At 35.6% G+C, this 16274-nt stretch overlaps 2 protein-coding genes across 6 annotated transcripts in view; one reads left to right on the top strand and one right to left on the bottom strand.

Annotated features, from left to right (window-relative positions):
- The window catches only part of STAP1 (signal transducing adaptor family member 1), a 52489-nt gene extending 49517 nt beyond the window's left edge, over positions 1-2972 (top strand). For 3 of the 4 annotated variants that reach the window (XM_020999812.2, XM_020999810.2, XM_020999809.2), the window contains 2 exons: positions 2083-2196; positions 2882-2972. In XM_020999812.2, the coding sequence (XP_020855471.1) occupies positions 2083-2196; positions 2882-2895 (128 nt within the window). In that variant the 3' untranslated portion in view covers positions 2896-2972. Of the gene's footprint in view, positions 1-2082; positions 2197-2881 lie in introns of those variants that run through there. The other variant, XM_078148796.1, reaches the window with a different exon arrangement.
- Positions 2973-5013: 2041 nt separating this feature from the next.
- The window catches only part of UBA6 (ubiquitin like modifier activating enzyme 6), a 79278-nt gene continuing 68017 nt past the window's right edge, over positions 5014-16274 (bottom strand). For both annotated transcript variants that reach the window (XM_020999834.2, XM_020999835.2), the window contains 3 exons: positions 15481-15568; positions 15077-15171; positions 5014-9976 (listed from right to left, as the gene is read on the bottom strand). In XM_020999834.2, coding sequence (XP_020855493.1) covers positions 9844-9976; positions 15077-15171; positions 15481-15568 — 316 coding nt within the window. In that variant the 3' untranslated portion in view covers positions 5014-9843. The remainder of the gene's footprint in view (positions 9977-15076; positions 15172-15480; positions 15569-16274) is intronic.

Raw genomic sequence — 16274 nt, 5'->3', positions numbered from 1 at the left:
TGGGAGAATTATAATACCATTCACAGAAATAAAGAAGTCAAAATAAGAAGCTGATCTGGAGAGGAAAATAATGAGTTTAGTTTTAGTTGTGTTAAATTTGAGAGGCTTAGGGGGCAGCTAGGTGGTGCAGTGGATAGAGCACCAGCCATGGATTCAGGAGGACCTGAGTTTAAATCCAGCCTCAGACACATAATACTTCCTAGCTGCGTGACTCTGGGCAAGTCACTTAACCCCAATTGCCTCACTAAAAAGAACTAACTAACTAAATAATTTGAGAGGCTAGCAGAACATCTAGGGGTCAGAGTTCAGCAGGCAGTAGGGAATTCAGTTCAGTTCAGTGAGCATTTATTACCCACCCGTTACATTCAAGGCACTCTACTAGGCACTGGGAATGTAAAGTAAAAAACAGAAATAGTCTCTGACCTCAAGGTACTTAACATTTTGTTGGCAATATGAAAATGGAGTTAGAAATGTATACGTGGGAATATTTATAAAAGGGCATAGTTTAATTTGTGGCTGCAATGAGTTTAATGAGGCTGAAGACAACCAATCAATAAACTTCTATCCTTGTGGTGGTTTAGAAACAATTGTATGACAATTTCTAACATAATTGGGTTTTTTTAAACTGCTTAAAGCACGATTAAAGAATTTTTAGTACAAAATCTTTGCAGCATTATCCCAAACCCACTTACTGGGAACTATTGAGCTAGAGCAATGACCCTTAGCTTAAGTATCTATTGAAGCTTCTTCCTCTGACTCTCTCAGAACTTTAGCTCTTGGGGTGCTTTGTTACCTTCATCAGGAGATGAGAGAAAGGTTGCCTTTCCTATTGGACAAATTATTCCTGACCCAAAGCCATTACCATTGCCTTATTGTGATTAATTTCAATTCAGTCATATTCATCTGTATACTCTTTAGGGAATTTGACATAGGTGAGTGGTCAGGTAAAAAGTTATGAATATTGTCTATGCCTCAGAGCCAAGTCTTGCAAGACTTTTCATATTCAATTAAAGTATTCCACCCTCCTACCTTTCCTGGGGTAGAAATGTTTATTTGCACCTGAAAGCTGTTTCCTGTACCTCTTAATGGAACTTTTGTTGAAGTCTTCCAGGCGCATCCCATTTTATAATCAAGGTAGAATTAACTTGAAAACCAAGTCATTTACTTTCTCTCCAAAATAAAGACGTAAAGCCTCCAATAGAACATACTTTCAAAGACTACTTTTCTATTTCGTTCTATATCCCTAGTGACTAGCACATAGTCTGCATTTAATAAAGTTTGCTGAAATGATCTGTTTGGATATGTTATAAAAACTATTTTGTTGACTAGTCTAATAATTCCTAGAAGTTTCTCTCATATCCTTCCCCCTCCCAAACCTGACTTTTTATCAGACATCTCTTAACGAATCTTTTTTTCTCCCCTTAAAAAGCTTTTACAAATGATTTTTGCTTTGATGATATAGTACAAAAAGAAAAACTCCCCTCAGCCCCAAACCTCAGGAGCAGGCATACTCAGGGCACCTAGATCTCTGGGAGGAGTGGGCTCACTCAGTCCCTGAATTGGAACATTGATGCTGAGCAGGCTACAAAACCTGGTATGGACTACCAGTCTACCAGATTCCTGGAAATTAGTTACACTGACTTTTAAAAACTTATGAGAGCCTCTGTCTAGATTACTCTCTTTCACCTAAAACAAAAGACCAAATAGAAAGGCAAAGAACCAATTGTTTTATAGGGGTCAGGTCTCCTCAGAGGGATGAGGCCCAAGGCCTCTCCCCTTACATTATTTCTCATTTTTGTCTCAGTGAAAGTCAAAACCACCAAGAAAGGAAAAAGAATCAACACATTTTGTGGCATACTTAGTTACAGTGGCTCAGTCCACATTTTGAGAACCATTGTTCTAGGCTTTGATTGTGTTTGCAAAATATTTAGGTTATACCTTGATTATGGGTAGTAAGCCACTATCAAAAATACAGCCATTCATTGCTCCTGATGTTTTTATTTAGAAAACTTGACAATATAGCACCAAGAAAATGAGGGTGTCGAGTTATTTCTCTCCTTTTTTTTTTTTTTGCTCCTTGAGGACATACAAAGGCAGACTCACCAATCAAAATTTCCCCATGGAGGCAAGAGCAACCTCTTGTGAGACCAGTGGTCAAAAATGCTGTTAGGCCTCATGTGAATGATTACCTGAATGGTGAGAAATACATTTTTATTTTTCCTTTCAGAAATATTGAGAGCTAAATTGAGAGCTCCTTTAGAGTATGGGTGATCTACATTTCAAGTTCCCAAATGTTTTCCCAAAGTAAAAAAAAAAAGTAATCAGTTTCATCTTGAGGATGGAAGGTCAGCTTATATATCTTCTAGTAATACAGAGTCACTCTAATAATCTAGAGTCACTGTTACCTATAGGATAGCCATGGAGTACTGCTCATTTCTATTTTTAGTTTGAATTATATTTACCCTTTAGCACAGTTCAGTTTCCTGGACCTTGTGATTTCCTTTGGTCTTCCTAATTTCCTGGATTCTCTCCATTTAGGGTTACAAAGTTGTATTCCCAGAGAAACAGTGCCTAGAAATACAATTACCTCTACACCTTGTTCAGTCTGCCTCTTAAGATATGGTTAGCATTTGTAACCAAGATGAATGCTATATAATTATATGCCATGTCAATTCAAGAAGAAAAATAATCTGCTTTCCAAAGCATGACCTATTTAGGAAAAACCAATGTCTTAAATAAAATGAAAAGAAAGTGGCATTTGAATATGCTAAAGAAATAGAAAAAATAAGTTTGGGAGCCAAGAACTTAACTGATATTGAAAACTATTCTGTCCTTTTCTTTAGGTTATTATTCCTGACTAATCTCAACTTTTCTTCAACAGAATTTCCAGGCTAAGAATCCAATAAAATGAGAAAGCAGAAGGAAATGGAAGAAAAAAGTGGACACTGACTAAAATAAAATTATAAATCAGCCTGCCTGATCTTGGGAAAATCTATTTCAAAAATTCTTTCTTGCAAGGAAATTCCTTGGTGTCTTCTGATTCTGGGTGACAAAAAGTTACACCCAAGCATTATACATGTAGAATGTTGTCTTGGTAGAGTTATCTTCTTACAAGGATGATACAGAATACTACTATGAAGGGTCTTTAGGGGATGCACACATTTTCCACATGCTTTTATAAGCTGACATTAATCTCTGTAAATGAACTTTGAATACTCTCTTTGTGGGGGCTTGGTTAGTCTATATGAATTTCCACATACCATTTTCCCAAAAGATTTTCTTTAAACTATGGTAGTTCCTATGCTGTGAAGTTTGATTTGAACTTGAACTTTCCAAGTAGAAACATTTTAATTGACCAGATAGGGAAGCATCTGATCATTAAGATGAAAAAACATTTTAACCAGGGTGAGAGGACCATAGCTCCCTGTCTCCATTATTTAAAATAAATGGGCCTTACCTACTTTGCATATTTTTCCCTTATTTTATCATCTCAAAGGATTTCAGACTCATTGTGTTAAAGTATTTCAGAGATCAACTAATTCAACTGCCTCATTTTTCAGATAACTGAGACTGAATGTTTTGACATGTCTAATGTCACATTAGAGAATTAGGTTATCTATAGTTTCTTACCTTATGGCATGGAATCATTTATAAGGTGGGGAGGGCAATGGAGAGACTGGTAATGGAATCTAAAATTGCAAAGCTCTCTAAAAAGTTATTTGCAGGTGGCGCAAATTCACAATTTGAGGCACTTTTGAATTCTACTAGATGGACGTCTTAAATTCTACTTGCTTTTCGGTTCCCAAGTTCTATTGTGATGATCAGAGGAGGACTGAAGCTACTGGAAAAAAAAAATCAACCATTTATTGTAGTCAAAGTTATAAAACTGTGAGTTTAAAAATGATGACATACAGCATTGGAGAGCAAGGAAATTCTTTGGGGTGGTGATGGTGTGAAGGGATGAAATTTTAAAATCATTCAGTGTACTGAGTGCAGTAGGTACATCTTGAGAAACAGCGGAGTTCTGAGTTAATAGTATGAGCAACAAAAATAAACATAAATAATATCTTAAGTACTGTGTATAGTTTCGGATGCTATATTTTAGTAAGGACATCTACAAATTACCTATCCAGAGCAGGACAATAAAGATTATTGAAAACCACACCATTAGGATTCAGTTGAAAAAACTAAGATGTTTAGTCTACAGAAGACTTAAGGTGGAATAGGTACTTGTAAGTATACATAGGATTTTCACTAGGAGGGAATAAACTTGTTCTCTGCTCTGCCCAAAAGGGTAGAATAATAGGTGTGAAGTTATGAGGTAGATATGAACTTTATTAAAGAACAAGTTTCCTAATTAGTAGAATCATTTCTTTGGGTGGTAATGCATTCCCAGGTACTGGAGGCCTTCAAAGAAAGTTTGGATGGTTATTTGTTTGAGATCTCATAGAAAATATTCATACTGTAAGTGGAGTTTGGATTGCATGACCTCTGAAGGGCCTCCAGTTCTGAACCAGGGTAACACTAATTGCTTGATTAATTCTAAAAAAAGAGCCATAATTGTGGGTAGTTCAGAACCAGTCTAGTTCATCTAGAACTTTCATCACTCTGATGGGCAGTATTTTACTTAACACACAGAAAATTCTCCATAAATCCTGACTGACACACTGAGAAGGGGTAGGGCCTATAAATGATGGTCCTGAGGGGAATGGCAACAGAATTTTTTTTTCCTAGTGTAACAGATCCCAAGCCTTTCTTATTTTGCTCTTCATATCTTTGGGGGCTGGCATATTGTAGGTCCTTGATAAAATGTTGCATTGTTTTTATGACCATCCTGGTAAAGGAGATAGGCCTCATAAAAGAACATCATAAACTATAACTACTGGCAAAAAAAGCAGAACAAAGGTTACAAATTAAATATTGGATTACACAAAATGCAAAAAAAAAAAAACCTGAAAAACCTTTAACTATAAAACTTTAGGGAAAAAATGTAGACAGTAAGAATAAACATGGTATTTTCCAGGTTATTTATTTCGTTTCTGGATTTTAAATGCTATACTGCCACATCAAAAATATTTAGAAGGCAGATTCTGAGTCCTTTATTGATTTGTTGATCCCAAGAAAGCTCCTCTTCTGCTAGTTGAAGTGATAAAGGGGTTATCTTATCCAAGGCATTCTAAGGAAAAATTATTGCCTTTTTAAAATAATCTTGTTTTTGTATCACCTACTTTTCTCAATATGACCTTCCCACCCCCTCTAAGAGAGCCATCTCTAAAGGAAAATTAAAGTGTGTCAGCTAATACAAGTGGATGAATCATCACCATCATCATCATAATTGATTTAAAGATGCAATTAACTTTTTTTTTTTTTGCTAGGCAATGGGGTTAAGTGACTTGCCCAGGGTCACACAGCTAGTGTTATGTGTCTGAGGCCGGATTTGAACTCAGGTACTCCTGAATCCAGGGCCGGTGCTCTATCCGCTGTGCCACCTAGCTGCCCCTGCAATTGACTTTAATCGTCAGCTATGTCACTATGACTCCCTTTACAGAAACTGAAACTATTTACATAAAATTGCAGTGGTAGAGTTGGGATTTGAACACAGGTCGTTTCACTAAAAATACGTGTTTTTTTCCACACCATTCCTTTGTGTGGCACTATATAATCCAAATAAGACAGTATCTGCCTTGAACCAGAGGGAGTCAATAGAGGCCACTACTATTTTCGTCTTATAATCAGCACCATTTTTTTTTCTGAACAAGAGTAGAATTTAAGTCTGAGGGCAGTGACAGTTTCTTTTATCTTTGAATCCCTCTACCAATGAGCAGTGTTTGGCATCCAGTAGGTGCTTAGTTCAAGTCTTAATGGGGTGAGGTGCCCAAAGGCACAGAGTTGGTAGCATCTCCAGGACTAGAACCAGGCCTTTCTCCTGCCAAGGCCCAATATCGTTCCACTGAATCAGAAATTGTACATTTCTGTCTTTTTGTGTGTGCACTCTCAGATATTCTGACTGGTACAATTTGTGAGGATCAGAAGTAAAGGTAACTTCTTAAAATGAACTTGAACCATAATACTCTAAACTAAAGATTTCCCAACTAGTAGAATTAGGACTATTGGTACTATCTTCAAAACCACTGCTGCTGTCTCTGATAAGGGCCTCATTTCTAAAACAGAGAACTAATTCAAATTTATAAGAATAAAAGTCATTCCCCAATTGATAAATGGTCAAAGGATATGAACAGGTAGTTAGTTCTCAGATGAAGAAATTAAAGCCATCTATACTCATATGAAAAAATGCTCTAAATCACTATTGATTACAGAAATGCAAACAAAAAGAACTCTGAGGTACCACATCACACCTATCAGATTGGCCAACATGACAAAACAGGAAAATGATAAATGTTGGAGAAGATGTGGGAAAATTGGAACACTAATGCATTCTTAGTGGAGTTGTGAAATGCTCCATTTGGAGAACAATTTGGAACTATGCCCAAAAGGCTATTAAAATGTGCATACCCTTTGACCCAGCAATAACACTTCTAGGGCTATATCCCAAAGAGATCATACAAATGGGAAAAGGACCCACATGCACAAAAATATTTATAGCACCTCTTTTTGTGGTGGCAAAGAATTAGAAACTGAAAGGATGCCCATCAATTGGGGAATGGCTGAACAAGTTGTGGTATATGAAATGTAAATGAAATGTATGAAATGTGCTATAAGAAATGATGAACAGGCTGACTTCAGAAAAACCTGGAAGGACTTGTATGGTCTGATGCTGACGCAAGCAGAACCAGGAGAATGGCTGTGTGATGACTAATATTGATAAACTTAACCCTTTCCAGTAATACAAGGATCTAAGACATCTCCAAAGGTCTCATGATAGAAAATGCTATCCACATCCAAAGGAAAAACTATGGAGTTTAAATGCAGATCAAAGCATACTACTGGCTATTTTTTTTTCTTCTGTTGAATTTTGTTTCCTCTTTCTGGTAGTTCCTCTTATTGGTTCTAATTCTTACTTACAACATTACTAATGTGAAAATATCTTTAATAGGAATGTATATGTATAGCTTTTGTCAGATTGTGCGCCATCTTGGGAAGGGTGGTGGGGAGGAAAGGGGAGAAAAATTTTAAATTCAAAAGCTTATGGAAGTGATTGCTGATAAATCAAAATTAACTAATTAAAAAAAATTCAAACTAAAGAAAAATTTGAAAAAACAAAACAAAACAAAACAAAAGTTGCTGCTGATGCTCCTTCACTGCTTACTTGTGCCACCCTGATTTCCAATGGGGAAGAACATGCAATGATGCTCCAGGATCCCCTAATTAAGGATTTTCCTGTGAGCACATTTAATCTCAAGATTTTTCTCACAGAAGTGAGAAGATAACCTTGCATAAATCATGGAATACAAAATGATATTCAACCTACATTAACGATGGACCAAGACATAGAAATATCTTATTTTTTCAACAAAAGATACCCATTTTATGAATTTAATTATTTTAATAAGTAAAAAAATTACCTGATGGTCCTGTACAAATCATGCTATCCATCTTTACACCTGATATTTGTCACTGATGTATGTAGATCTCACACTACAGAAATGCACACATGTACAATTAAAGGAAGAACACTTGGAAGCTCACAACGGCTTTCCAGCAGGGGTAGAAATGATCAGACTGGAACTAACTTGCAGAACAGGTTGTCTCTAAAGGGACACAGTTATAACCATAAAATTAACTTAACACTGTTAATTTTGCTTATACCTACAAAAGCATTTTGACACCCCTAAAGTATGCATTGATAGAAAGGTTCCATGTTTACTCCTAAAGAAACCATGAAATGGAAACCCCTAAGGCCTTCAAATTACAAATAAATAAATGCATGGGTATCAATAGCCACTAATTGCAAAAATTAACTCCTGTAAAATTCTCAGTACTATCTCATAACCAATTTGAGAGTAGCATAAAGGATAAAATCTTATTTTAAAGTTTAGGACTGGGGACAACATAAGTCAGAGGATTTTGGACTCCCCCTGAATATATTAAAATATGAAAATTTAGTTATTTCATTTGGACTAGAAAACAATAGGATATGAACAGTGGCAAATACTGATGATTTTAAAAACAATTAATTACTTTTAGTTTTTCTTTGATCACCCTGCCCCAGTCAGTAATAGAGACTTAGGTAGTGATAGGAATTTTTTGCTCACATACCTGGCAAAATGGATATTTTAATGAGATCAGAACCTAAAATAAAGGGAAAAAAATACTCATCTTTCTGACAAGCAAAATCAACTAAATAATTTATAAGAGGTATAAAGAGAGGAAATAAATATCCCTCATTAAATGCACTAAATTGGGAATCAACATGAGCTAAATCTGATACAAAATCCAGGTTTTAATAGCTATCTTTGGTATTTTTATACTTGGCATCTTGAAGTCTTCTCATATTGATAAACTGGAGAAAGCAAAAAAAACAAAACAAAACAAAACAAAAACCAAACAAAATTTAAGGGTAGCAAGGAAGGAAACAACGGCAAAATGACTGCAATGATGTTATAAACTGTTAGTTGCTTTAGACTGCATTATAATTCCAAAATTAACAATCATTTACTGACCTTACAGACTTTACAATACTGAATAAGTCATCATTTAAAGACAGTACCTGTATTTATATCTGCTAGGTCTCAACAAACAAGGATTATGTTGATTAGGGCTGTAAAAAAAATCTACCCCAGTCCACCTAGTCTTTGGGAATAGGCAGTGAGATAACAGATTCTCTTTTCATAATCAGAACAAATGTTAAAAGTATTACATTTTAACTATTATTTTCCATTCCTTTCCAAGGATGCTCTTCTTTTAAACCTCCTATAGACTGATGGGCTATAGAGGAAATCAGATTTAGTGAATTTCAAATAAAAAGCCATTAAAAAACACCTGACATTTTAAGAACCAGGATTAGTCATATTTTCCATTCAACTCCCTTTCATCTCTAAGTAGGCTATAGGCAATTGTCAAAATTAGCATAATTATAACATCTAGGTTAATATGGAACTTTGCCCGATCCTCATCTTACAGTCCATAAGCTGGTGTATTCAACAGAAGGCCTGATTTATGGGTTGGGCAGATAAATATACTAACTGATGATGATGATGATGATGATGATGATGATGATGGATGATGATGTAGCAGACTGGTCAAAACCCCTTACAAGAAGCAGAAGAGTGCTGCTCATAAAAAGAATTATTTTTTTTTTTACTGCACAATTATAAACTGTATTTTTTCTAAGACATCCACAAAATAATTGGTGCTTGAGTTTCAAAGCCTAATCATCTGAGGTACTGAAACAAAACAAACACTAGAATAAACACATAAACAACATGTCTCAAATTTTCAAAGTCTATAAAAAAAAAGATTCCAAGAAGCAGCTTGTCTGTTTCCATTTTGTAAGACTTTAAATTCTTGATCGTTGTCACTTCCTTACACCTTGCTTGCATCTGAAAAGCATGACAGATAAATATATTCTTCCTGTTTTCATTCGCCCAGGATAATACATACATTTCTGTTGTGGTAAATGTCACAAAATGGTATTCCAGTTCAGTAACTGACATTCCTGGGACTAAACCAATGCATGAAGAGAATCAGGCCAAGTGTATAATAAATTCAATTCTGTTTTACAGTTCTTCAGTGCAGTTTCCTACTGAATTTTCTTTCTTTTTTAAATTAAGGCTTCATTAAAGAGAAGTACGTAGTACCATACTGTGACTTTTAAAAGTTACTCAAGTTAAGTACACTCCTATCCAAAGAAGTGGTCCTGGAGTGACTTTAAAATTGTTGTTGTCAATCGCTGTGGCTGAAGTAGTATCTTACAGGGGGTCCTGGCAAATCTTCATCACCATCATTTTCTGGGGCAAACGATACAGTAAGATCTACATATTTCTTTTCAGTTGATGGTTTCACAAGCTTGTGCATTCTATGAAGAAAAATCAAAGATTAATCCTGTAAAGGTACTCAGAGATGAACAATTCTTAAAAACAAAACAAAAAAGCTCTCTTTATTCTATCTTTCTACCCAAATGATCTCCCGTAGTTTTTTCCCCTCTCTTTCACTGAGGAACTGTTATGAGAAGCAGCCTGTCTCTACTCCTTTATCATACAACTACTTAACCTATAGCAATCTGTCCATCACCACTCTACAGACACTATTCTAAGGTCACCAATGAATTCTTCAGGAAATAAAATGGAATTTGAAGCATATGACTTTACTGATAACCATCTTCCTGAAGTAGGCCTGCACAACATCATGGACCACTTACAGTACACTGTTTGAAGCCCTCTAGAGGATTCTGGGCAGCCAGCAAAAATGCAAATCCTCAGCAAAACTGACTATGCAAAGTTCCCCTAGGGCAGGCCTGCACAACAAAACTGTTATGTTGTGTAGGCCTGCCCTAGGGTAACAGCATATTCCCCCCCTTATCCTTTTCCAAAGGGTGAAGCATGATAACTGTTTTCAAGTATTTAAAGAGCAGTCAGGGGAAAAAGGATTAATTTGTCCAGTTTGGCTCTAAAGCAGTAGTGTCAAATTCAAATAGAAACAATCCCTGCCAGCTGCATACTGACTTAGAAAATCACAAATGAACATTATCTATGCTGTATTATTTTTGTTTATTTTATTAAACATTTCCCAATTATAATCTGGTGGGTCTCCAGCAAACTGGTTGAAGATTTGACATTTCTGCTCCAAAGATTAGAACTAGGAGCCAAAGGCGGATATATCAGATACAGTTTTAGTTTTGACTTCACAAACTTCCTCACAAGTAGTGCTATCCTGAGTGGGATAAGCTGCCTTGGGATGGATTCCAGATCACTAAAAGTCTTCAAGAAAAGCATGGAAGACCACGTGTAACCTTAAAGGGCTATACAAAGGTCAGTAGTTATTACTATGGATTCTTGTACAAGTTGGACTAAAATGACCTCTGAGGTCCTTTTCAACTCTGAGATTCTGATTACGCCTGCTTTTCTAGTTAATTCTAATTTGCTAGCTGCTCTTCTACTTTCTGCTATTGTAAGGGAAGATTATTCCCCATGGTCTTAGCTTTAGTTCTATTCTATGTATTCTCTAGTTTGGCAATCACATTTACTCCTATGGCTTTTAACTTATTATTTCCATACAGGGGATTCTATATTTTCAGCCCTGGTCTATTTTCCAAACTTGCTAGACCCACATTTCTTTCTTTCTTTTTTTTTTAAACATACCCATTAAACATATTTTCACACTAGTGAAGTTGTAAGTAAAAATTAAAACCAATAGGAGGAACCATCAGAAAGCTGAAACAAAATTCAACTTAAGGTAAAAATAAGTGACAGCAATTTGACTTCCACAGTTCTTTCTTTGGATGTGGACAGCATTTTCCATCCCAAGGCCTCTGGAGATGTCTTAGATCCTAGTAATGCTGAGAAGGGTTCAGTTTAACATTCTTAGTCATTGCATAACGTGGCTGCTATTGTTACAAAGGCCTCTGGGTTCTGCTCACTTCACTCAGCATCAGACCATATAAGTCTTCCCAGGTTTTTCTGAAGTCAGCCTGTTCATCATTTCTTATAGAACAACAGTATTCCATTACATTCATATACCACAACTTGCTCAGCCATTCCCCAATTGATGGGCATCCTCTCAATTTCCAATTCTTTGCCACCACAAAAAGAGCTGCCACGAATATCTTTGTACATGTGGGTCCCTTTCCCATTTGTTTGATCTCTTTGGGATATAGCCCTAGAAGTGCTATTGCTGGATCAAAGGGTATGCACATTTTTGTAGCCCTTTGGGCATAGTTCCAAATTGTTCTCCAAAATGGCTGGATCATTTCACAACTCCACCAACAATGTATTAGCGTTCCAATTTTCCCACATCCTCTCCAACATTTATCATTTTCCTGTTTTGTCATGTTGGCCAATCTGATAGTGTGATGTGGTACCTCAGAGTTGTTTTGATTTGCATTTCTCTAATCAATAATGATTTAGAGCATTTTTTCATATGACTATAGATGGCTTTAATTTCTTCATCTGAGAACTGTCGTTCATATCCTTTGACCATTTATCAATTGGGGAATGGCTTGTGTTCTTATAAATTTGTCTTAATTCTCTATATATTTTAGAAATGAGGCCTTTATCAGAAAGACTGGTTGTAAAAATTCTTTCCCAATTTTCTACCTTCCTTCTAATCTTAGTTGCATTGGCTTTGTTTGTGCAAAAACTTTTCAATTTAATGTAATCAAAATTATCCATTTTGCTTTTCATAATGTTCTCTATCTCCTGTTTGGTCATGAATTCTTCTGTTCTCCATAGATGTGATAGGTAAACTATTCCTTGTTCTCCCAGTTTACTTATGGTATCAGCCTTTATATCTAAGTCCTGAACCCATTTTGACTTTATTTTGGTATATGGTGTGAGATTTGGGTCTATGCCTAGTTTCTGCCATACTCTTTTCCAGTTTTCCCAGCAGTTTTTTTCAAAGAGTGGGTTCTTATCCCAGAAGCTGGGGTCTTTGGGTTTATCAAATAATAGATTACTATAGTCATTGACTACTGTGTCTTGCATATTTAACCTATTCCACTGATCCACCTCCCTATTTCTTAGCCAGTACCAAGCAGTTTTGATGACTGCTAGACCCACATTTCTTGTCTCTTGGATGTTCCATAAACACCTCAAACTCATCCAAAGCAACATACTATTTGCCCCTCAAATCTACTTCCTCTGTCAATGGCACTACTATTCACTCAGTTACATATCTGAAAATTTGGTGTTTATTTTTTATTTTTCTCAATCTTCCAATTGTCATGGCCCAAAAGTTATAAAAATATCCTCTGACCTGGCAATGTCGCTATTAGGTCTGTTTCCCAAGGTGATCAGGGAAAAAGGAAAAAAAAAAACCCTGTTATCTTCTAAAATATTTATAGCAACTCTCTTTGTGGTGGTAAAGAACTAGAAACTGAGGGGGATGCCATGAATTGGGGAATGGCTAAACAAGCTGTGGCACATGATTGTGATGGAATACTACCGTACTATAAAAAAGCTGTTCGATTTTAGAAAAATATGGAAAACCTTGCATGAAATAATGAAAAGTGAAATGAGCAGAAGCAAGAGAACACTACCTACAGTAACAGCAATATTCTTCAGAATAACAACTGTGAGCAACTAAGTTACTTTGAATATTGTAAATACTCAATTAACTACAAAGGACCTATGAAGGAGTATGGTATCCACCTCTAGAGAAAGAACTGATAATAGAAGCATATATATATTGGTTTATATATATACATATAAACACATACACATACCCCAAAATACAGATGGCCTTCTCTAGCGAGGGGTGGGGAGGGAAAGACAGAGGGAGAAAAGTAAAATTAAAAAGTCCTCAGCAGAGAACAAAAGAAAACTCAGAAGGAAACGCAGAAAAGCAGGGTAGTTTTGAGAACAATGTAAAACTGTATTTGTTACAGTTTAAAAAAAGGTAAACTCTGAAAAATGGAGATTCATGGTTTCATACTGAATCCTCTTTTTGTGTTGTGCTGTGTATATGGAAATGCTTTTTTTCATTTTTGCATTTAAGTTCGAAATGGATTAAAAAAATAAAAAATCTCTCAATTGTCATATCCAATCAAATCAAGTACTGTTGCATCCATCCCTTCCTTTTCATTCCCACTAATTATCATCCCTGAACTATTCTAACAGTCTTCTAATTTGACTTTCTGTCTCTAGTTCCTGCCTATTTCACAGTGCTTCTAGGTTAATCTTCCACATTACTCCCTTTTCTAAAATCGGTGGTGTAGCCATACTGGTTGGTCTGCCTACTATTCCTCAAACAGGACATTCCCTCTCCAGGCTTTTGCACTGGCCGCCCTCTATGCTCGGTGTGCTTTCTCTCCTTATTGCTACCTCCTCAAATCTCTGGTTTACTTCAAGATACAACCTAGTGCAACCTTTTACATAAAGTCTTTCCTGGTTTCCCTACAACTGGCAGTGTTCCCCCTGACAAAACAATCTTCTATACATGTTGGCTCCTGCTAGAATATGAACTTGAAGGCAGGAACTATTCCATTTTTTCTTTATATTCTTACAGCTTAGTACTGGGCACAAGGCACATACTGAATAAATACTGGTTGACTGATTCTATGTTGTATAAGCCCCAGAAAAATAAAATCATTAAAGGGAGGGCCTGTTTCCTTTTTGACTTCATATTTCCAATGCTTTAGTCCAATGCCTGGCACATAATAAACATTCAAATATTTGGTCAACTGAACTGAACACAGACATCTCTTTGTTGTGAATTATTTGTAGTAATTTTTTAATTCCACCAACTATATAATTTACCATTGGTTGAATGTTTTTTGCTAATGCCAATAATGAATATTAACTAGTTAAATTTTTTAAAAAAATTAACAACGAAAGTCTGCAGGCTTTTACCCACTTAATTAGTTCCAGCAGTTTTGGGTGCAAATCTGAATGGGTCAGTACCTTCCCAAAACAAGACTCTTGGCTCCTTATTGCTTTTGTCCCTATGACTTCAGTCATTTATAGTACTGAGCCTACAGAGATGTGGCAACTTCTTTTATAGCATTTATTTGTTAGTTACTAGAAATAAGAAGATAGTATGTTTCCTCCTAATGTGACAAAAGAGAGTAAAAGAGAAAGTCATCAAAATTGAAACAACCTTGATTAAGGCTGGTCGTAATGAAAAAATTCAAGCTAATTTAACTGGTCTACCAAAACAGACACTTCTGTAAATTACAAATTAATTCTTCCATTTGGTTTTTTTCACCATATAGTTTAGAAAGGGATCTTGTTTTAAGAAAGTCAATGAGCTTTATAGGGGCAAGATGCTTATTGCTTCTTTGAACACTGACTTCTAATATGGAAAATTATTAAGACATTTAAGGTGTGCCAACATACTTTTATATACCGACATACTCTAGGTATAACTGCACTGGTGTTAGAAAATCTTCATTTGCTTAATAAAGATCTAAGCCAGGATTTTAATCCTGGTGGATCTTTGGGTTAAACGTTTTGATACTCACGTCAATTTTAATCTTTTTGTATGACCAGGCATTACAGGAACATAAAGCATCTTGACTCCCTGTACCACCATTGTGGGTTCAACTCCATACTTCTCCTGTGAAGATAAAAAAACTTTTAAAAAAATGGACCACATCAATGTGTAGTTATCTTAAACATTAAAACTATTTAATCCTTGTGACCAAATACTTAACCACAGTGTCCAACTCTCTTGAAAAATTAAGAGATTTGTGGCAAAGGCAAGATAACTACTGAAGATTATCTGCAACACAACTGAAACTATTTACTTTTGAATCTTATAGAGAAAAAGAAGCATAAAGAGTGAGGATAAGTGCTCTCAATAGAAGATGCTATCTATTCCTCAATTTCCCAATAGAATGAATCAAAAAGAAATAAAAGGTCTTACCCTGACAGCATTTATGAAATCTGAAAGGGTAAATTCTTCTCTTCCATGAATAGTCCACCTGTCCCAGATGGTAAATGTTATTCCATTTCTGTTATTAAAAAGAAAAATGTGTAGGATGTTTATCTTGCTTCTTTTTAATAAAAATACAACAAGGTCCAGCTTGTAGGCAATACTTATCTTTTGTTAATAAATAAAAATGAATGTAAGAGAGAAAGAAAGGCTATTTCTTGAATGTTTTAAAATGTTTAAAATCTGACTTATGAAAAAGGATTTAAGAAAATTGAATGCAGGTTTTTTTTTTATTTTGAGAAAAAAATTGGAAACTCAAAATTGGATAATTTTGAGTTAGAATGGTCTTAGATGACATCTAGTCTATTCAATTCACTTTATATTTGAAGAGAGTAAGATCCAGAGAATTAAGTGACTTGCTCAAGGTCACAAAGCTGGTTGGCAAAAGAGCCAAGTCTAGAATCCAAGTCTATTGATTCTTAGTTTAGAGCAGACCTGCACAACATATAGCCTGCAGGCCTCATGTTGTACAGGCCTAGTCTAGAGCTCTATATCATACACTATATGTAGGTGGGGGAAATATGATTATTACCTATGAAATAATGAAAACAATAATGTACAATTAAATTTGCTCTCAATTATGTCATATATACAGACTGTGCTGTTGGGTAATCAAAGGAATAAAATTTCTACCTATTTAGGAGTTTCAAAGAATAAAATGGGATTTAGTGGAAGAAATGACAGTAGAGGGCATATCTATTTCCTTCTACATGGGAAAAAGGTAA

The sequence above is a fragment of the Phascolarctos cinereus genome, unplaced genomic scaffold (assembly GCF_003287225.1).
Source record: "Phascolarctos cinereus isolate Bilbo 61053 unplaced genomic scaffold, phaCin_HiC Scaffold_9;HRSCAF=440, whole genome shotgun sequence".
Classification (NCBI taxonomy): domain Eukaryota; kingdom Metazoa; phylum Chordata; class Mammalia; order Diprotodontia; family Phascolarctidae; genus Phascolarctos; species Phascolarctos cinereus.
Note: the sequence above shows the minus strand (reverse complement) of the source record. Positions and strands in the feature narration are given on the sequence as shown.